This window comes from Rhea americana, unplaced genomic scaffold (assembly GCF_003343005.1).
Source record: "Rhea americana isolate MKP2758 unplaced genomic scaffold, rheAme1 scaffold_241, whole genome shotgun sequence".
Taxonomy (NCBI): domain Eukaryota; kingdom Metazoa; phylum Chordata; class Aves; order Rheiformes; family Rheidae; genus Rhea; species Rhea americana.
The window spans coordinates 1,190,759-1,212,927 of record NW_028186359.1 but is presented as its reverse complement, the minus strand read 5'-3'; the positions used below and the strand labels follow the sequence as shown (position 1 = coordinate 1,212,927).

Sequence of the window (22,169 nt, the reverse complement as noted above, 5' to 3'; positions counted from 1 at the left end):
CAATATTCAGCTAATTTAGTGATGAGTTGACAAGAGATGGACAGAGAAATGTTGGGCTGAACAACTCAACCAAAATATTAAAGATCTTCGATCTATCCTCAATCTTTTCTGCATCCCTTTTTTGCTCCTTCAAACTAGTGTGAAGCGTTTGCCAGTGCCACTGCATCTCTCTAAGATATTTTCTGGGAGTTTCCTCTACCTTGGAAGCCTAGTAATGGGTAATTTTTTTTTTTTTACAGGAAGAAGAGGAGGCAGTGCAAATAGGAAGAATGCAGGTACATCTGCAGGAGAAAGGGTGTTGCTCCCTTCCCCACTTAGGCAGGTATGGAAATGGGTCAGCACAAAAATTGCCATACATCCTCCTTGCATTCCTCACARCCACATGTCTGTCCTGCCTGGCGTCTAGTAAATTTAGGGAAGTTTCAGAYCTGCTTTCATCTGCAGTCTGGTATACCAGACTCAGTGCACCTGAGGAAGCAGACAGCAACGGGAATACTGCACGCGCCCTTCAGCCACACACCTCACTCTGCTGCAGTTTTTTCTCTTTCCAGGCCTGCTCAAAGGAGCCACCAAAAGTGGTCTCAGAGCAGCCAAGGGCCAGTGTGTTTGAAATAATGGAACAAGGCAGCAAGGTGRCTAGGGGCGGCCACCTGAGCACACTCTGAGGACTGGTCTCCCCCCGCTTTTGTTGTGTCCTGGGGCTCTGAAGCTGGGCAGCTGTGCCTGCTGCGGCACCCTGCCTTGACTGTCATGCAGATGCCAAACAAATGAGTCTTCCCATCCYTCTGCAGTTTTTTTCTTGAATTTCTACTAGCCTTTGCTAAAGCGTGTGGCAGCATGTTCTGTTAGTGAACTGACAGGAAATGAGCTGTCTAGTTTTCCACACTCTTGGCTGGGAAACTCTACAGCTTCTGAGCTGCATTGGTCGTAATGTAGGGATAGCTCATTAGGCAGGACATGTAATCAGATGTTACCTGTTTGCAACTCTGTCACCCAGTTTTCATTCTGGCATAATAGTTCTTCAGTCTGTGTCATTTTATACAGCACTGATCCTAAACTTTCAGGTAGCCAAAGAGCACCAATTTCTTTATTTAGTGTTTTATAGAAATTATTATATTTAGTTACTTCCATTTACCTCTACCTTCATCTTTTTTTTTCAAATAGTATGGAGAAATCCTGTAGCTGATAGACTGTGCTCCATAAACCAATATCCTAATGACTGGAGACAACAGCTCTGTCAATACGCAGTCTGTTGAGCATTTTTTTTTGTACAATGAAACTTGTATGCAGAGGAATTTCCATACCAGGAGCTACAAGTTTAATTTACTTCAGTGCCAAATAAACATCACTACATTTATTAAAGGGATTGTATGTCACGATACCTACAATAGCATAGGTCAGACTCTGTAACCCAGGAGATCTCTTTCAGTCCTTTGTTCCTAGCTGGAAAAGATCCTAGTAATCAAAACAAAGAGGAACCATTTTCTCTCCTGGGAACAGATCACTAAGTTCCCATACGGCAAAACAAAATTATGCAATGAGGCAACATAACGTCCTGGGCATGTGGAGTCTTGTGCTCACAGCACTCGCGTTTCAGCAGGCAGCTCTGCACAGGAGAGCAGTGTGAAATGGTGGAGAGCTTCACATCGACACTTCTGAGGTTCCCYGACCTGTGTTGGAGTAAAAAGATCTGATCCTTCCCACCTGTATCTCTGCAAAAAAAAGTACCTCTAGTTTCCCTAGAACTACGTTCACAACCCAAGTATAGAACCCATGCCCTTTCTGATATTAACCAAGATCAATGAAGAAACATATCAGCTGAGGAGTTAGAAAGCTGTCATTTACATGATACACGTAATGAGCATAGGGATGATCCATAGGTATGATACACTGGATGACAATGGGGAAATGGAGAATGCAACACAAACCGTTTATAGATATCACAGTGACTATGGTTTCCAGACTTCCTTCTAGTAGTTCTAGCTAAAAGGCACACATTGGGGGATAGATCCAATACACTTTTTCCTTGATCAGCCCTCCACCTACTCCACTAGAGACATAAATTAATTCAGATTCAGGGCTTGAAGTTTATGCCTAAAGCATTTGTAGAAGAAAGGCTTAAATTTATTAAGCCTATTACATTCTTTTAGGTACAGGAGTAGACAAACAGGATTCCTCTGCACCATCAAGCCAAAAAATGCACCTTTTTACAGAAAGCAAGCATCTTCAGTCTTTCTAGTAACTCCACTAGTCTCTCTCCTCTCTTTCTACACTTCTGCTGCCCTGCCCGTCACCTTTCCTTCTTGGCGGCTCTTGACTGAATCCCTGCATTGCTTGGCCACCCTCACATGTGAAGAGCCATAAAAATGTAAAGTCAGGCTATGCTTCTGCAAACATGAATATATATGTAATACCACTGAAGGGTTACTCACATGCATGAGTGGACTCTGAATAGGACTTGTTCTTATTGTAGAAACCAGATACTTCTGCAGTAGCAAGTGCTAGATTGATTCTTGACCTGGGTTTCTCCATATTATAAATTCTTCTTTCTAAACCAATCTGTTGCTAAAAGGAGCAATTTAAACCCTTAGGGCCCTTAGTGTTRTTATAATGGGGAGCCTATTGCTTCCTATTAATACTGCTCTAATCTTCTTAGATGAAGAATCCTATCTGCAAGTCAGGCTGGCTCAAGCACATTTATAGCTACAGGTCATTTCTTTGCAGCTGACACAGAAAGATGGTTGGATTCAGAACACCTGGCATAATATGTATAAAGGTTGATAGTGCCAATAAGCAAGAAAAAGAAGAGGTATGGTGTTGCTGGGAGTAGAAGTGTGGTTTATAGCAGTATGTGATTATAGGCAGCCTCATGTCAGGTTCTTTGATAAACTGATAGRAGAGGCTTTTATTAGAAGTGTAGTTAGTATTTATATTAAAAATTATAAGGAATATTTTTTTTTCCTTTACTGTCTTAGATACAAATTGTTTTATAGCAGAATAATATGAATGTAACAAGTATTTCAAGGAGATAAGATAAGGGAAGAAGGAAAGCTCAATACTTATAAAAAAAAACTATAGTGAAATAAAAGACCTTTACAAAACTATACATGAGAAATTCAGAAATGAGTTATGAAAATGAGAGATGCATACACTTAGCTCTGTGTACTTGTTTTTCTAAATTAACTGCTATAGTGTCAGGCATCTAGCATGCATTCAGGTTAACTTGATGTATTAGTAGTTCTATTAACGTTATCAGATGTCTTCTCAGGTGAGCAGAGTTAGAATTTTGATTAAAAATCCATATATGACTGTTAGTAGGAATTATTTACTAATATACCTTCTTTACCTGAAAAGTTGCAGTGCCCCCACAAATTGCTAATATATACTGAGATTTGAAAGCTAACGTCTAAGAGTTCACTTATGATCACTTTTTTCTAGAAAAAGCACAGAATCAAGTGAGTGAGATTAGGTCACACATAAAGGGAATTTCAGCTCCTAAAACCTTTAACATGAAGAGTCTCCATGGAGTCTGCTTCTAAATAGCTGCTGCTCAGAACATCTGAAGGTCTCTGTGACTAATAGGTGGGAATCTCCTAATGATCTTAGTTATTTTTATGCARGTCTGATACCACATGTTGCACTGCCTTAATGAAGGGAAGCACTCTAGGATCACCAAGTGAGCTTACAGAACTGTAGAGGTGAGTAGAGCCTGTAGGAGAGAAGGAGGAAGAATGAAGTGAAAGCCCCCCTCAAAAAAAGCAAAATAGCAGGATACAGCATCAACACCAGAGAAACAAAGGCAAGAAACTGCAGGAAGAAAAAGAACAAAAAGAAAGCAACTAAAGGTGACAAAAGGACAGTACYAGCAAAGGACTTTGAGTTTTCTTTTTTGTTCCTTTTCCTTTTTTATTTCTCTTCTGCTTTACTGATCAAAATGGGACAGCAGTTCACCAATGCCGAAGGGGAACAAACAGAAATTGATGTTGCTGAATTGCAGGAATGGTATAAGAAATTTGTGGTGGAATGTCCCAGTGGGACTCTGTTCATGCATGAATTCAAGCGCTTCTTTGGAGTCCAGGATAATCGCGAAGCTGCAGAGTATATTGAAAACATGTTCAGAGCTTTTGATAAGAATGGGGTAAGTGGCAAGGAGTTGTTGCAATGGTTTTGCCAATAACCAGCACTCTCTACCTTCTGCAATTTGGAGATGCTTTGGGGCAGTTTCCACTCTTATTATGTTTAATGAGATAAAGGCAAGGAATCTGCCAGGGCTATATTGCAGTTGCATCACTTCTTGCAATGCAAGAGCTGACTGAAAGCGTGCTCTTTGGGTTCAAAATGCACTTGGAAATGAACAGCGGGGGATACAGCAGTGAGGCTGGTGAGATCCTGCACTGTGTTGCAGTCTCCTTCCTTACACAAGAAGCACATACTGCACCCATCTTTATGGCATGGTGTGGATTTATCTCCTCATAAATCTGTATGCGAATTAAGGACAGAATGTCCTTCTTCAAGTGCCTAAGGATGGATTAAAAGGTTTAAACTTGGGCAGCCACACTTCTGAGACAGTATTGCTGGAAGATCTTCAAATAGCGAAGGTTACTAACAGAAAAAAATATTTATCTGTTCTGATACAGGAGAAATTACAGTGGAGGGAAGTCCTATTTGGACTTGATATACAGTGGAGGAAATGTGTATGTACCTTACGAACAGGTAGCCTGTAACAAAATATTGATTTTAGCTACTCAAAAGCTAAGGAATGCTGAATAGTTGAACGCTGAAGGAAATGCCGATATTTTGGTCTTGATTCTCTTAGCTGTATTTGTCATCAGATGCCTGAGAAGTGAGCTTCTTGGTTCTGCAGCAGTTTATACTTACTCATGCACTGGTGTGAGTGATAGCTAAATAATAGCGTGTTATATTTCAGATACTCAAATCAACATAAGGCGGCTGTCTTTCTCCTATTGAAATAGGTAGGTGATGTTTGCCAAACTGTTAGATTTTTCAGATGCTCTTGATCATATTTGAGGTATGTGCTTGTTTGTCTATCCACATAGGAAAAGGGGAGACAAGTATTAGATATTGCGTGTATTAGACAAAACAATTTCTATCAAGTTTTCTTTGAAACCAGTGGCAAAATTTCACTGTGGTAGTAGTAAAAGTCAGTTTGTGAGAGATGATTATTAAAAAGCTACAGAAAAGATAGACAGATAAAACTTGTCTCAGAATTTGAACTGGGCAAAACCTGAGCTCCTGCAAAAAGCATAGATCCAAACCGCAAAATGAAATTCATGTAGAAAAGGATTCCTGCAGAAGTGTCCTGGTCTCTATGGCCTGCTGTAGCCAGGCAAAATATGCTTATCCATGCAATACAGGTAGTTTTTTCTAATAGCAATAAACAGTGTGTGTTACAGGAGGAAGTCTCAGCTTAAAGAAGTTTCTCTAATGACTGAGCCCCCTCCTCCTTTTTTTTAATAGGGACAAGATACTTGCATGTATGCTAAAATTAAGTGCATTAAATTAGCTGTAGCTTTATGCATTTGCTAAATAGGCCTATGGTATATAATTAGTTAAATTGGGCCTAACAATCAATTTTCAGGGCCTAATGATCTAAGGATTATTAGTGCTAAGGTAAGGACATCAGAACAAATGCATTCTAAATTATCTTTTTGTTTCCTAAGTCCAGTAGTAGCAATTTTTGTTCCTAAGTATTACACAGTATTTAAGTGCCCAGTGACAAAGCAGCCAGCGGAGGACGTGCATAGACTGGATTTTCCAAAGGCCAGTTTTGCTAACTAGGCTGGGACTGCTCAAAGGTGACGTGCGCTGTTGAGCACCTGGTCTTTGGGACTGGTGCTGAGCTGCATGAGGGCCATCTGCTGGAGGCTGCTGAAGGAACTATGAATCTTTCTAAAGCATTTTAAAAAAGAGTTTCAGGAGGCTAAACACTTGACATAAATCTTAATGCAAGTGCTCTTGCTGCTTCCTTCTGAACAGTTACATTTTCACTGTTGTCACCATCTTCCTCAGATAAATCAAGATCAATCAAGGGTGAAGCACAGAAGAAGCAGCAGTGCTTGAGTGTTAGTCTTGCAGGTGAAGCAGCTAAAGTCTCTCMGAATGGGGACCCCTTCCAGTAAAGCCAGCACTTCCTGCGCTCAATGATCCTCTCCTGCCTCTCCATCATCCATGTGATCTGTATTGTCCCAGTGCATTTATATTTGTATACATAGTGTATTTCTGGAGTCCTAGCAAGTGTCCCCCCTTATAGTGGTATGGGAAACTTGCTTATTATCTGTTCTTACACTTTTTCAGGTGCTCATCCTGGGGGGGGGGGGAGGAGGGACATGCTGAGGGGCATGACTGTAYGTACAAATATTCTGGGAAATGCACAAGTCTTTTATAAATGTAAAGTGGGAAATAAATAGCTGTTTTTCATCCCTCTTTCATAGGCAGTTTTCTGTCAACTGTGTGGTTAATTGCCATTCAGACTGTCTCTTTTCCTACAGGATAACACCATTGACTTTCTGGAATATGTGGCTGCTCTAAATCTTGTTTTACGAGGAAAACTGGAACATAAACTGAGGTGGACATTCAAAGTATATGACAAGGATGGGAATGGCTGCATAGATAAACCTGAGCTGCTAGAAATTGTTGAGGTAAGTGGGTATTGCCTAATTACTTATATTTAATCATTCTCTGGCAACAATGATACGCATAGTTCATGCAGTGCATATAGTGATAATCCACTATGTCAAAGCAGCTGTGGGTAGTGATCAAGTGAAAATGCCTGGCCTAAGCAAAAGAGGTCACTTGTGGAGTGGTTTGGTRGAGACCTAATGGGGCTGATGAGGAATCAGTTATACCCTGGGGCAGTCACAGGCCTTGGCCCCACTTAGGAATTCTAATTCCTAACAGGAATTAGGATTCTATGATTAGGAAGCAGCCCAAACTGCAGCAGCCTCGTGCTGCTGGGAAGTTCCCATATCTCTCTGCACTGCCTTGCGTTTCCTTTCACACCAAACTTTGTCACRTGAATTGGAAGTAGAAGGGGGCTTTCGTCCTGTATTCCTTACAGGAGCCAGSTTTCCTGTTTGAGTATACGTGAGAGTGAGAGTAAGCACAAATTTGTACAGAAATCCTTTTCGTATTTCCTTCTGGGTTTTTATGTTCTGCAATTGCTTTTAATTATTGACTGTGGAGGTATGAGAGTGCATGTGTCCTAGTGGTTTAGCACAGAGGGACAGATAGGAGACACCTGGGCTTTTACTGTTGTGTAACTAGGTAAATCTATCAGTGATTGTGTTGGAGTCTCTGCCCCTGCAGCACAGGTGCTGTTACAGTCACCCTTTCACAGCTGCATTGCAGAGGCTTCATCAGTGGTTTCAGCCAATTTAGGCTCTTATGTGAACTGCAATATCAAGAAAACTCAGCAGTTGAATCTTTCTGTGCAAAACAAGTTCTTTTGGCTAAGATGTCAGCAGCTGGGGAAATGTGATCAGTTCTAGCTACCTGCATCACCAGGAAAGATGAGATAAAGAGTTTGGGGAAAGGAGTCTAGGGCAGGTTCAATTATGGTTTTWAGGTCAGCAAGGAATTGGCCAGAGTTGTGTTCTGCTCTTGCTAATCCCCTCTCTGGGAAGACTTCTGACAAAACCCTTCASCCTGATGAGCAAAATTAACAGTGAACAAGTAATTGCTTTGCGAGGAGGAGAGGAATGAATACACAGAGGGAGGAATAGGCAAAATCTGCTACGTTCCAGTGACGTAGTGGAAGGGAAACTATGGGTCAAAATATGTGCTAATAGAAGGTTGTGATTTTGCAGCTTGGGCATAAATTCACTAGGGGAGAGAGAAGTGGTTAAATCCAGGTGTGCCTACTTTCAGATCAGCATGGACCCTGGAAAAAATCATTTAACTTCTAAGAATGATTTTTTTTTCACTGTGAAACTCTTACCTTGCTACTTGCAAAGAAACTTAAGGTTTGACCAATAGACATAAGTAAAATTGATGGGCAGCAATTTCAAAGTACAAATAATGTAATCTGCAGTGTGCATAATATAAGGTAGGAGATTTTATTAGTTATCTGGAGCTTTTCAGTGGCAGATATTTCTGAAAAAGGTTAAAACTGAAGTCCTCAGACCTCTACACTGCTGAGAATATATGTACACCACTGATTTCCATGTGCCAGTCCTTATAATCTGTGAACTTCTTTACAGTCTATCTACAAGCTGAAGAAAGTGTGCCGATCTGAAGTGGAGGAGAGGACTCCATTGCTCACACCAGAGGAGGTTGTGGACAGAATATTTCAGTTAGTGGATGAGAATGGGGATGGTAAGGAACTGATAGCTTAGATTGTGCTTGTACATAATGAAAAATATCTATGCTGGCTAGACTCATTTTAATTTAGGTTTATCAAAAAAAAATCACTTAAGACAATCATATTACTCATATTAGTCATTTCAGGTTARGCTCTGGTCTGTTGTGCTGAGGTTAGAATCTAGAGCAATTGTATGCAGCAGTAGAAAATATTATTACTTTAATATAAAATATACAGGAGTCACTATTCCATCTGGATTTTGATGCCATACCCATGTCATTCTCAAAGTCTCAAGTAGCCAGACTGGAGATTCCAGTCCAGGCATAAATAGCCTGAATAAAGACAACAGGTCTAGTCAAATAACACAGAGTTTGCAGGATCAGACTTGCAATCCTTCTGGAGGAGTGTGTATAAACTAGTGCAACGCTTCCTGTTAACCAGAAGGACAGTGCAGGTGTGAATAGCGTAGTTAACAGGGCGGTGGTTTGTCTTTTATTTAGCTAGCCTAAACTACATAGGGGAATTATGTAGTGTATCTTTTATCTTATTAACACGTTTTCTTCTGATACATAGGACGTTTTTACTTCCTGTGTCTTCCTCTTCATATGTGTCTTACTATCTGTCATGTTTTGTGTCCCTATCCTTTGTCCTTCTCATCCTGTTTACAGGGCAGTTGTCTCTTGATGAATTCATTGATGGAGCCAGGAAAGACAAGTGGGTGATGAAGATGTTGCAAATGGACATCAACCCTGGGGGATGGGTCTCGGAGCAGAGGAGGAAGAGTGTTTTGTATTAAGAGAATCCAATTTTAATGTGACTGAAAATGTGATGCTGGCTACAGCTATGGCTCTTTTACTCCAGGGGGGTAGTGGCTTTCATTTTGAATACAATCTCAGCATCCAAATGAAGACTCCCAGAGGTTTAAGAGAGCATATCTGAGTCTAAAGCCTGTATGTGCATGCAGCAAGGATTGCTGGTACCCAGAGCAATGGGTCCATGAATAAGTCCTTTTGTGTACACAATGCCCTGTTTGCCAGCTCTGGTTTTTGGTTACATCCTAAGGAACAAACTTTTTGTGGTTTCCTGCAGTGGTTTCCTGGGAGCGTTTCTTACGCTGGTGGCAGAAGAGATCAGACAGGGAGAATTCCTGAGAGAATTCCTGATGTTGTGGTACCACTTTTGGTGCAGATTAGTGTGTCTCTGCCTCTATCGTTACTGCCTACAGAGGTATGAACATATCAAACCCAAAATGACAACAAAAGAGGTGCTCTAATAGCAGGCACTATACATTCAGGAAATCTGTCACAACTTACAGTGTGTGCATGCAGTTGATTCTAGTAGGTTATACTACTTTAACAAAATTAATGAACACCAACATATCACTATCAGAAATAAAGATTGTAAGAGAACCAAGACTGTATACAGAGTTGAGGAAAATGTAAYGTGCAGGCTGGACAGGTGCAATACTAACTTACATCTCCCTTCTATGGACCACACTTTGCTGCTTGCACCAGTTCAGATTTGCACAGCCTCTGTTTCTTCCTGAGTCATTGTTYTAGGACAGTTTCCCCTGACCCATGGAGCTAGTCTGAGCTCACTCAGTCTTCACAACTTTCACTGCACTGGAAGAAGCTGGGTGCAATGAGAAGCAAAGGGAGAGCAGAATTTTGCCTGGGAATTTTTGGTGTAGTTGGACTGGTTGGTTTAGCCCTGGTTTATCAGTAGAACCAGCAGAATAGCACAAGTGACAAATTTGGTTGTGTTAATATTGTAGTACAGTGGTTTTACACTGTTTACTGATCCAGTCACAGACTACAGATATAATTTGCACAGCCTATAGAATGAGCATTGCTATTCTTATGGCTAACCCATATGTGTGTGTGTGTGTGTGTGTCTATCGTGTGGAAAGAGAATTTGAATTGAACCAAAACATTGATTCAACCTTATTGGATTATTTAATGGATTTTTTTTTTTTTTGCAAGAAAAATATCACCAGGAAAATGACATGTGTTTTGGTCTGTTTTATTGGAAAATTAAAATAATAAGGAAATTGGTCAAATTCCATGTATGGAGAAATATGAAATTCCTTTTTTTGGCCTTTAAGTATGACAATGGTATTTTTCATTAGCTCACTAGTTTGCAGTCTTGTCACTTTAACTGATTTTTAAATTCAGGAACATGAGGATGTATTTAGAACMAGGCAATCGGTGCTAGAGTTCAAATGCATATACAGTTTATCAGCTAAAGATCTGAGAGAATCTCGATTCTAACATCCATGAGGACCCTGAAGAAAGATTTGCATTGCTGAAAGTCATGACCAATATTTGTGGTAGGATATGTATCTCAATTCCTCAAATTCTGGGATATCAGCCAATATAACACACTTTGTGTTTTGCTTCTCTCACAATTCTTAATTTTAAGTGCATGTTATTTATAGTTACGTACTGCAGTTCTACTTAAAYGCTTTAAATTTTCTTATTGCATTCACCTCACAAGATCAGACACCTCAGGAGTCATTTGGCACCCCTCTAAAAGCAGTCCTCCCCTGGGGTGGTGCAGGATGTCCTTACACTGAGCACTTGTACAGTCATTGTTAGAAGTTTTGTAACACTTGAATTCAATAAAGAATTGTAATTTATTAAAACTTTTCTTAATCTATTTGAACCTTTTTATTTTCCACTTGGAATGAAGTTGAAGGCCTATGTAAGCAGCTGGGTATCTGACCAAGGTAATCTTTGAGTATGACATGATGAATTTAAGAGAAGTTATGGGAGTTAAGTGTAAGAACTAATCTGGCTAAGCCAAATACAGAGCAGCACTGGTAGTGCCATTGCAGATATGCTCTTGTGTCTAGCTTCTAGGTAACACCAGTGAAAAGCATATGTATAAAAAGTATTTTTATGAATAGAATTTGAAATAGCTGCTGTGCAATAATGTGAACTGACAGTGCTGTAATCAGATGGTCCCTATTTTGGCCTTGCTGGGATACAAGAACTACCCATTAAATGCTGCAGAGTTCAGGGCCAGGAGTAAAGCGTCACCTCCTCTGTGCTTTAGGCAGTCCAGAAGCAGTTGTGGTCTACACAATGGATAAATATTCATGCTAGAATAGAGCTGGCATAACCTAGTGGAAAAATCTCTTATCAATCCTGTAATCTTTTGTTGAAAAATCAGAGTGCTTTAGTCTTAGTCGTCTTATCAAATCTGTAAGTACTAAACACTTTGATCTCCTCCTGAACTCAGCTCAACATTCACATCCAGCTATTGATGTCAGACATTGCATAATCCATTTTCCAGACTTACAGCTGAGCTAGAATTGGATTTGCCTGATCGGATTTCTTTTTGGTCTAAATTGGGACATGCGATGGCTCAGAAAAGGCAAATGCTGTCTGACCGTGTGAGCTTACTATCATCTGGTCTGATGTTTGCTGTTCCTGAAGTTGAGTAGGATTGCAGGTGGAATAATCGRGTTAGAAAGCTGAAAGTGTTGCTGTTGCTGAGGCTGGCTGACCCTAAGGGAGCAGGACCTAGTAGAGCATCGCATCCTGACCTATGCTGGATGGGCGTGTTCCCAGGGAAAGCTCCTGAGCCTGGACCTGGCAGAGCAGCGATAACCAGGCTGGGAGGAAAGGGCTGTTAGCAGGAAGGTGATTGCATCTAACTCTGTGCTTAGCCGTACTCTATTCACCTGTGTCCCTGGTGCTCAGACACAAGGATGTTCACAGCTGGTACGCGGAGTTTGGTGGCTTCTCAGAGGAAGGGCCTGTACTGAGGTCACAGCATTCCCCAAACCCTTGTGTGCTGCTTTTGTTGGCAGGTGTTGTGGCATCCCAAACGGCTGTGCAAGGCCCGACATGACCCCCTGGCAATTCGTACAGCGACTTCTTTGCAATCTCCCCTTATTTAGTCATTTTCTCCCAGCACTGCTGCTGAGCGCAGGTGGCACGAGAGAATATTCATTTTCTTTTCTCATCTTTCTTTTCTCTTTTTTTCCTCCTTTAAAGAAATGTATCACCTTTAAAACCTCATATTTAAGGTAGTCTAGAGTTATGCCAGTCTGATTCACTGTGTGGGAACGGGAGCACYGTGCTGGAGGCAGCTGGGCCCCTGGGCTATGAAGGGACAGCRCTTTGAAGCCATCTGCTCTAAAGCTCTTGTTGCTTCACCTCTTTGCCTTTCAGTCCTCACGCCCTTGGGTACCAGGATGTAAAAGGAGATACTTTTGCAACATGGCCTTGTTGGTCCTTCACCTAATCACTGAGCTTATTTTTGGCTTGCTGAATCACCAGCTAGTTCTCCGCATGCCGGCTCTGCCTGAGGCAGGTTCCTTGCTGCCCAGGAGGTGGCACGGTTGCCTCTCTGTGCGGCCAAAACCCTGCACATCTGTATGGCACCTGCGGGCTGGGGGTCAGGCCAACTCCATACATGCACCTGGGCCTTTCTTGTCCTGCCCACATTTCAAAATAAAYAAATTATACATGAGTTGGGGCAAAGAAAGTCACAGTATTACTTTTTAATTACTTTCAATTTGCTTTCTTAGAGCCTGAAAAAGCGGCATTGGGGAGAGATGCTGAGATTTGAAAGATGCCCCCAAGCACGTGCTTGCTCTGAGGCAGCCCCTCCAAACACCCTTCTCTTAAGAGTTTCCCATTAAGCGGAAATTGGGCTTGTCCACGCGATGCCGCAGCTGCTGCGGGGAGAGAGGCTGGGGCTGCGCTCGGCTCTGGGGAAGGAGTCTGYGCAGCGAGCCCATGCTGAGCCCTCCCTCAGCTCCCTGCTAACCTCTGTTTTAAAGGTTAAGTGAAGTAAGTTTCGTGCTGATCCTTCGTGGGGTGTTAGCTGTGCTGCCGGGAGGGGTGTTAAAGGCCGAGCGAATGACTCGCCCCGGCTCCGAGGCACGGCGCAATCTGCCCGAGCAGACGGTGCGAGGACGGGGCTTGCGGCCCCTTCAGAGCGTTTCCCTCTTTGGCCCTTGGGTTTGTTCGCCTTCAAGCAGCTGTGACTCCGGATCGGGCTGGCAGGGAAGGCGACCGCAGAGCTGTAGGAGGAAAGAGTGGCGGGGACACCTCGGGGGGATGCATTAAATAAAGCTGTGCTTGCTCCATGCAAACTGCATTGGGGAGCGCTTGTGGCCAGTCCTCAACTCGAGGAGCTGGGAGCAGCGTCTCGTCTCCGTGGGTTCAGGGGAACCCAGGCCCCTCGTCTCTCCTGCTGCCCCTGCAAAAGAGCAACGCTAACGAAGCCAAAGTAAAGTCCTCTGCGCCTGCATTAATCCACCCTGCTGCAAACAGGTTGGTTGACTGAAAAAAAGCACAACCTCAAGTGATCTTGTAAAACAGCTTTTATTAGTTCACTACAAGATCAGAAGTACAAAAGCTGAYGGGAAAAAAGTGACCAGAAAGTCGCTCATAGGTTGCTAGCATCCAGTGAGGAACAGCAGGTCACGCAGCTAGGCCAGAAGTGCTCCCAGGCGTCCTGCAGCGCCCGGCGCCYTTGCAGCGCGCTCGCCGGAGCCGCACGCCTGGCCTGGCGCGGGCAGCACRTGCCAAGGGTGCCTGGGAGGGTGACTTGCACGAGTATTGAAGAAATTTGTTGTGCAGGTGATAAGATATGCAGGAATATTCCTGCAAGCACATGCAAAACTGCTCCCTTTCAGGTTCCTGCCACTACAGCCCTTTGCCRGAGAAACAGATCACCGAAGTTATTTGTTTCACTGGTTCAGACAGCAGTTGAAAAAGGCACTATTTTATGTTTCTAATGCTTTAAAAGAAAGCAAAGCGGAAAAACCGCTGCACTCACCATGCTTCTTTTGCTAGCTCRTAGGTGATTTTATCTATATCRTGAATAAAGGTTGATTACATAATAGCAATAAATCAAAGAATGGGAGACCAAAATTACGGATCTCGTTTGCTTATTGGGGAAGTACTGAGGCTGCTCTGGGAATACGCACAGAAAGAGAAGGTTCAGATCTGGTTTCGGGGTTTTGCCCCTCTCCTTTTGGGACCTTCTCTCTCCGTGAGTCACCGGGGCCACCCCCTGCATCGTTCCCCTCGGCAGAGGTTGCACCTTTTTGCCGCCCCCCGGCATGAGCTACGCCAAGGTTGTTTCCCTGGTTTGGGTGAGACAGGAGCAGGGCACCGGCGGGCTGCCCCGGAGCTGCCCTCGTCCCTTGGGTGCTGCAACGTGCTTTGCGGCGGCCCTTTGGCGATGGGCGAGAGCCCYTTCGCTTCCCTGCCACGCGCAGACTAGCACTGCAGCTCGCTACCGTGCCCGTGACTGCTCCTCTGGCTTGCTGGCCCCCTGCCTTGCCCAGGGGACTTTTCAAGGTGTACACATTTATTTTTTCTCTGAAGGAGAAAGTGTCACGAATATCTGGAAAATTCCYGAAACATGACACTGCTTCCTTTTACCCTGTGCACCCATAGACTTGCCTGAAATGTGAGTGTCCTTCTGCTCGGGTAGGATGCARTTTGTCCCCTTGCAGAAGGTTCACGGGGTCTCAACCATCATTCCAGCCTTGTGTGGAGGATTTAAGTCCTACCAAGATCCTTTCTATAGACCCCCCTGCAGAGCTAGATTTCACCATTATTGCTTATTTGCTTCAAACAGCCCTATCAAGCCTGGCCTCTCTGCTGCTATGACTAGCCGGAGAACCACGAATTTCAGGCAAATGCTGTAAAGACCCAGCAGTGCCTCCTGTATCCTKTGTACGTGTTCACTGTTGCTTTTACTCTTTATTTTCTGTGCAGAGGGTCAACACAGGCCTTTGCAGCCAGACTAACAATTTATTTGGCCGTTGGGCCAAGTCTGCACCCAGCCAAGGTCTCCATGGAGCAGCAGAGGGTCTCCACGAGGGTCGGGACTTGCTTGTCACTCAGCCTCCAGTGCTGGCCACCAGCCCAGAGTGAGTTTTTGCTGCTTTCCTAAATCCTCGGCTCCCTGCGCTCTGGCCAGCTGGTCTCAAGGGTGTCCTCCTCGCTACCCTCCCTGCACAGCAGCAATTTGCAGAGGCACCCAAACAGCACAGGGCCCTCGCAGCACCGCTGAGGTCCCCTGCGAGCCAGCCCCAGGGCTGGTGTGCGTTTCTGGAGTGTGGAGCCCCTCTTGCTCATCTCTGCCCTTGTAGGAGCCAGACCTGGGGCTCCAGCGTGCGTCAGGCTCATCCTGAGCTCCACCTGCCCCAGGAGTGACACCTCTGGAGGAGGTCATGGAGAKCACGATGCTGCGCTAGTGGGATGCTCTAATGCCTTATCACACTGGGGCTGGGGCAGCTCCCACGACCACAGACTGCTTCTTTTTAATAACATTAAGGGAAAAAAGTGAAGATGAAGTGCACATGTCCCAGCACCTACTCGGCAGCCTCCTCCTCCTCCTCCTCCTGGCTATGGGGGTTCTTCCCATCATTCTGGATCAGCTGAACGATGTGGGTCAGGTCCAGGCTGCGGGTGAGGATGTCGAGCAGCACCTCATCCTTCTGCACGCCCTCCATGAAYTCCTCCAGCGAGAGCTCGCCTGTGAGAAGGGATGTGGAGATGGGGGCCGTGAGATGCGGGCTATAGACGGAGACTGTAATGCAGGGCCCCACTGCGGTGCCGGGTCTGGGTACCAAACCACCCCCAAGCCATTGCAGCTGAAGTGCTCACTGACCCCACGCTGCCTACCCGGGTGTCCTACCCSGGGAGACTCCTCCCGCGGCTCCCGCGGCTGGCACCGGTCTGGCAGACCGAACCGCGGGCAAGGGCAAAGGGAAGAGCAGCRTTTGGCATTGCATAAAAAAGGCCCCTCACCATCTCCATTGATATCAATTTTATCAAACACCATGTTGGTGAATTCCTCAGCTGTCATCGTCTCGTTGCACCGGTTAATAGCACGAATAGCCTGGAGGAAAAGGACATACAAGACAATCAATGGACATGGTACATGCATTTATATACTTATCAATACAAGCGTCTAAGTGATAGGACGTTGGAGGCCAAGCTTTTTTGCAAGCAGCTAGGTTCTGAAAGGAATAAAGAAGCCCATGGGGAATAAAGCCACTTAAAAATGCAATAAATGCATTAAAAGGTCAGGTGGCCTATTGGGATAATTCAGGAGTCATTCAGCTCTGAAAATCCTTAGCTTAAACTCAAGTGCTTATCTCAGCCTGGATTTAGGGGGATGTAGTTAAACAACCTGCAACAGGAATAAAAGGGGTCGGTGCGCGCTGGAGCTGGAAGGCCAACGCGTCCAGCCTGGCCTGGGTGTTCCTGACCGAAGAGCGGGGACCACTCACTTTGATGATGTTTAGTAGTTCTCCCCTGTCGATGCAGCCATTCCCGTCCACGTCGTAGAGCTTGAAGTACCACCTCAGCTTCTGATCCACCTTCCCTTTCAGCACCAGGCTCAGAGCGGCCACGTACTCCATGAAATCGATGTAGCCGTCCTGAAAGCAGAAGAGTGGAAACGAGATTAAGTTAGAAGCAAAGAGTCAGGCAGCAAGTCATTTTCCCCGTCAATTTGGGAGACCCCTCGGAAGGCTTTAACCCRCGGAGGCCTCACCATGCACCCCATCAAAGCTGATACATCCCAGGGTGCGAGCTCCCCTTTCCTCCCTGCCCGTCCTTGCTTGCATCTCCAGCCGGGATTGCAGCACCGATGCAAAGCCGGGGTGCATTGCAGACCATCATCCTGCCTCTGAACACTGAAGCTTGCAAGCAGGCGCAGTGCCAGCTGCAGAGCATTGCGCCTGGGAAAAGGCATGTACTGCAAAGCCGTGCTGAGTTTGCTGGGGAGAATAAACCCGTGTTTTACCACCGAACAAGCCCACTGCACCGCAGAGCCAATTACAGCAAAGATCATCTGCTTTATCCCCAGATTAGGTATAAATAGCCACCAAGCCCCGCTCGCGGCCGGGATCTCCCACRCACCCGCTTCTCTGCCAGGCGCGCATTCAAACGTGGGGCAGCAAGCACAGGTAAAGCCTTAGGCACAGACAAAAGCCCCTGACTCATTCAGGCTTGTTTTGCAAAATTTGCTCTTTACTGCTAACCTRGAAGGAAGCAGACGTTTGTTTAGTGATTTTCTCTCCCTGCAGCTTGGCACCTGCTTTCCGCACGTTTGCGCGCCGGTGCCTGTCGGTTTATCTCCTTTTAAACACGCGGCGTGCGCAGGAAGCAGGGCGCCAGGCCAGGCGAGCCGCGGAGGGGACGCAGCGCCGCGCGGCAGCCAGCCGAGGCGCCGGCTCTGCCCGCTCGGTGCCCAGCACGTACGCTAAAACCAGCRAAGCCGTAATCCTTTTGCAATTTAAAGCAACAGAAAACCAGGCTCCGTCCGCACCGGAGTCGCAGGTCGTGCCGCGGTGAACGGCTYGGGGAGGCAGCGGCTCCGCGTCAACGCGGTGCTGGTTCCCGCAGGCTTGCTCCTTCCCCGCTGCCGTGACACCGGCTATTTCAGGATTAAAGGAGACTTTGTTTTAAGGGGATTACGCACTATCAGATAAAAACCTACAGTTTAATTTAAAGGGAAATACCGAGAGAAGTCTGTTCTCTCTTTCTTCCCTTGTCTTAGCTGGCTTTTTGTGCTCCGAACACACGCACGCTTGTACGTTTGTGAACGTCGTGATGCCGACGCTCCATACSCGTAAACCCGTGCAGCCTTCCCGAGCGAAGAGGTGGAGAAAACACCGAGCGCTGCGGAACAGCCGGCAAGGGAAGAATTTTTGTTGATTATGGCTTTATACTGATTTTTCACATTAAGTAACTATTATTATAGTCTGGAAGTCAATGGAGAATCGGACCATATATATTTAGATCGTATTTCTACACCCAGATATAGCACCTGCAATCCCACGCATGGTGCAGGGCACATCCAACCCAGGTGCAGACCAAGCGGGAAGGACAATATTTACCTTGTTGAAGTCAAACGTCTCAAACATTTGCTCAACGTATTTGTTCGCTGATGGACTCAGGTTTTTCAAGCCAAAAAACTGTTTGAACTCGTAGAGGGTGAGCTGGCCGGAGGGACACTCCGTCATGAACTTCTTGTACCACTGGTGGCATTCGGTAGTGCTCAGCTCCTCCACCGCTTTCCCGTCCATGTTCCCCATTTCCACGCAAAGCGCTGGTCACCTTTCGGCAAAACGGGAAGTTCWGCAGCTGTTTTCTGAAGCCGGGGGGCTTTTCTTAAATTCTGCTTCTTGCCTTTAAAGTCCAAGTGTCCCCAGCRTCGCAGGGATCAGCGTATCGGAGAACCAGCTTGTGCACGGGCTGTCCCAGGTCAGTGCCGGGGGAAAGAGGCACAGAAGACACTTTCTCACAAGGCCAGTTTTAAAGCACGACCCCCCTTCGGACGAGGCCCTGACGTTTAAGTACCTGGCAAATCCTTCCTCCGCCAATGAGGAATGGGGTGGTGACGGGCTCCTAACAGGGGCATCAAGAGTTCAGGGTTAAAATAGGGAAGGAGGTAAAACGGGAAAGCCTTGCAGATTACAGCCCCGGCCRGGGATTAGGACAGTGGCTTTTCTCCATGATGGTTTAAGCTCCTAATCCACTTCATTTATGGTCTTGTCTGCCATCATGAGGGCAGTAACTTCTGCAGTAAAATCAGACCACGAAGAAAGAGAGTAAAACACTCAGAAGTCTCTGCCCTGTTGGTGTCTTTCTGGTCTTCCTTAGTCTTATTCTGGCTGAAGTTCTCCATGTGAATGTCAACGAAAGTGGTGATGTTTCTACCTAGAAGAACAGCGCTTGGAGAAGGACTGGGGGATAAAAAAGCATCTCCTAAGAAAGTGGCATGGGCCAGATCCTCGACGAGCGATGAAATCAGTGCTGTTGCTGGATTTCTACCAGCAGGGAGGCTGTCCCACAGCACTTCTAGGTTTCTCTCTCACAACTTTAAGACAAGCAGCCTGGCTTTTATATGTTGCAGAGCTTGGTATTGCTTCTGCACTGAAGAAAGTTAGGCATAGCTCTGCTAAAATAGGTGGCATTACACAGGCCTTGAAAATGGGATTAGCCCCGGGAGCTTTAGCTGGATGTACTGATGCTGCATTTGCTGGCAGCAGTAGGCACATAAACTCCCTGACGCTCACAGCACCTATGAGCACGGTGCACCTTTGGCTTAAGCACTCAATTTTGACCTATGCAGCCACCTGTCAAACCAGGATAATTTGGGGATATTTTGTACAAAAGTTCAGAAAGGGTTTTTAATATTTAGGCATGCATTGACAGAGGAAAGGTTGCATACTAAAGACGGAGAGAAGCTCACCAAGAGCTGCAAGAAGTGCTTTCTAGCAGCACATTCGGTTCTCCAGAGCAGGCAATGCAACAGGCCAATTTCGGCCCCAGTTACCAGCCCAATTTTCCAGCACCACAAGCAAAATCTATTTTTTCATTCCATATGAACAATACTTTACCTGTGTCTGGAAAAACCTTGTGAAAGAAGGTGTTCTTYGGTTTCTTTTGGCCAAATTTAGGCTCAGCAAAAGGAGCCAGAGAACCCCCCCCAAGTTAAGGCCATACTTTTAGCTGGATTTTTACAACAAAATTGGCATAGCATCTCTCTCTGGCAGGCTGAGTGAYGTGACCAAACTGCCCACTCCTTGACTCACGCACTTATTGCTGGTCATAACCCAAGACAAGAAGCCCAGGACACACCAGCTGCCGGTTTCATTGCTGTGGGTTTATTCCCATCAGCGGTGGTTTCGTCCCCGGGACGGGTCTCCATTTCACCAGGTTGGCGCTCGGCACGTCCATCACCTTCCTGGCGTGGTCGGTGTCGCGGCRGTAGCGGTAGCCGCAGGTGGGCTTCTGGGTGGTGTAGAAGGGGCAGTACGAGTTGGGGCAGCTTGGCTGGTAGAAGAGGAACTGGAGCGGGGCCGGCGTGCAGCCCCCGGCGTGGGCGACCACGGGCACCAGCAGCGAGGCTAAAGGCTGGCGGCCCTTACGGCAGCGCTCCGGGGACTGTGGGCTCCGTGGGGCGCTGGGGACCTCCCGCAAAGCTTCGGCCTTTCCCCTCCCCTGAGGTCTATTGCGGTCTTTGCCGGGGGCCTCCGATGTTGCAGGGCTAGTGACCTGCAAAGCAAAAAAAGCAAATGCAGTGAAATTCCCCCAAACTTCATCCCCTCCTTCGCTGTTTAGAGCCCGGCACGAGAGCCCTGGGCTGGGGCACAGAGGGCGGCGAGCCGGACGAGCCCGGAGCGCGGCCGGGGCGGCTGGCTGCTCCGGCCGCTCGCCGGGCGGTCAGCGCGCAGCCTGGGCGCGGGGAGGTCGGGTCCTCGCCTTTCCTTGGCTAACACTCTAAGGCGGCACTGCTTACAGGGAAAGCTCTAAAGCAAACGACCTCCTGGAAATGCAGAAGTGTCTCCTAGGGCGTAATGAAAATGAAGAAAGCAAAACGCGCCGAGGGAGCGCGCGCAGCCGGCGCCGCAGAGCCCCGGCACGGACCCCCGGCACGCGCCCCGGGCACCGCCGGTGCTGCCCGGCGGCCGCCGCGCCGCTCTGGCCTTGCCCCGATGCCTCCTCAGAGGCTGCGCTTGACTGCAGAGGCATTTTTCCACGGTTATCTAACCATGACTCAGTTATCCGGTTCGCACCGATGATGATACCGCTGCGTCTTAGGATTGCCAGTGGAAACTGGCGCTTCCCCAGCAGTTATCCGATTTGCTCCTGGGTGTCCTAAATAAACTCGCTGCTGCTTCRCTGTATTTTTAACCACGTAAAGAGGTTTCCTGGTTTCCATGACGCTCCGGCTTATTTGTGGCTCTATTTCTGTTCTCCCTACCTGGCTCTGAACACTGGCTCCTAAACCTATTACGAGGGGGACACCGGCAAGTTATTTATAGAAACCTCCCTAAAGCCTTGGAGGGAAATGACCAGCCCGCCCCGATTTACCTCTTCTCTTTGCCACCCATTTCCCAGACACGCTCAGCGCCGGGCCCCATTGCAGGAGYTTTTTGTCCCACCCGAAACCCGTCTGCTCCTGCTGCCGGGGAGCAGGACGTTTATCCAGGCACGGCGCTCACGTGTGGGGCTTGGCCATGGCCCCGATCCCCTGGCCCGCCAGGAGCACGGCGGGCAGAAGGAGGCCCCGAGCTCGGGACGAGCATCTCCACGTCAGCTGGGCTCCCAGCCTTTGAGCTGAGACAGCTCGGGGACCTCTGACGCCGGCTGGCACTGGAGGCCACAAACCAGCCTTCGAAACACAGCCCGCCCAGCGGCAGCGGGACGTGGTCCCGAGCGGGGACCCCCGGTCCGCGCACTAGGCTCCCACCTGCGAGGGCATCCTCCTGGCGATGGGGACACCAGGACACGGGGACACCGGGATGCTCTTTGTGACACCGCGGCGTCACCGGGGAGGCACTGGGTGGGTGGCCTCGGCCCCCGCGGGAAACCAGGCCRGCGGGCAGAGCCTGCCTCCGTTCTCTGCTCCCCCCCCCATTCCACACGATTTCTTGGCTTCTCTTCTCAGCGCCGTTCCTCTTTCCCTGCCCTGTTTCTTCTGCTTTGCCTCGCACACATCCTGCTCGACTGGTTTGCTCAGCAGCCGTGGCCCTGTGCGCCCTGCACGGATGTGGCACCCTGCTGCGTGCCCCGTGCGCCCCGCACCTTCCCCGCCTGCGGCTGGAGCCGCCCAGACCCTCTGGCAGCGACCGGCTCCRGAGCTTCCTCCTGTTTCCACGCTCGGGAGGTGCCAGCGGGGGCACCGGTGGCTCCCCGTCCATGCCAGGGGCTGCCTGGCATGGGTGCTGCCGTGCTGCGCTCTCCACTGCACTGCGCTCTCCTGCACTGCACCTCCCCATGCTGCACCTTCCTGCACTGCACTGCACTCTCCTGCACTGCACCTCCCCATGCTGCACCTTCCTGCACTGCAC

General features: G+C 47.2%; 2 protein-coding genes across 2 annotated transcripts; one reads left to right on the top strand and one right to left on the bottom strand.

Moving 5' to 3' along the window:
* Nucleotides 1-3,934: 3,934 nt before the first annotated feature.
* Nucleotides 3,935-9,116, top strand: GUCA1B (guanylate cyclase activator 1B). Its single transcript, XM_085306611.1, has 4 exons — nt 3,935-4,138; nt 6,510-6,659; nt 8,220-8,334; nt 8,989-9,116. The coding sequence occupies exons 1-4, from the start codon at nt 3,935-3,937 to the stop codon at nt 9,114-9,116; spliced, it is 597 nt and encodes a 198-aa protein (XP_085162737.1).
* A 6,545-nt stretch (nt 9,117-15,661) lies between these two features.
* On the bottom strand, nt 15,662-18,404 carry GUCA1A (guanylate cyclase activator 1A). The gene is made up of 4 exons (XM_085306610.1): nt 18,207-18,404; nt 16,593-16,742; nt 16,108-16,198; nt 15,662-15,832 (listed from the first exon to the last, which is right to left on the bottom strand). The coding sequence occupies exons 1-4, from the start codon at nt 18,402-18,404 to the stop codon at nt 15,669-15,671; spliced, it is 603 nt and encodes a 200-aa protein (XP_085162736.1). The 3' UTR covers nt 15,662-15,668.
* Between the last annotated feature and the right edge of the window lie 3,765 nt (nt 18,405-22,169).

Bases quoted from the DNA above. Each gene is read 5' to 3' on its own strand.
- GUCA1B (XM_085306611.1), top strand. From the start codon at position 3,935: ATGGGACAGCAGTTCACCAATGCCGAAGGGGAACAAACAGAAATTGAT. The intron at 6,660-8,219 runs GTAAGTGGGTAT...ACTTCTTTACAG, and splicing joins AGCTGCTAGAAATTGTTGAG to TCTATCTACAAGCTGAAGAA. The intron at 8,335-8,988 runs GTAAGGAACTGA...TCCTGTTTACAG, and splicing joins AGTGGATGAGAATGGGGATG to GGCAGTTGTCTCTTGATGAA.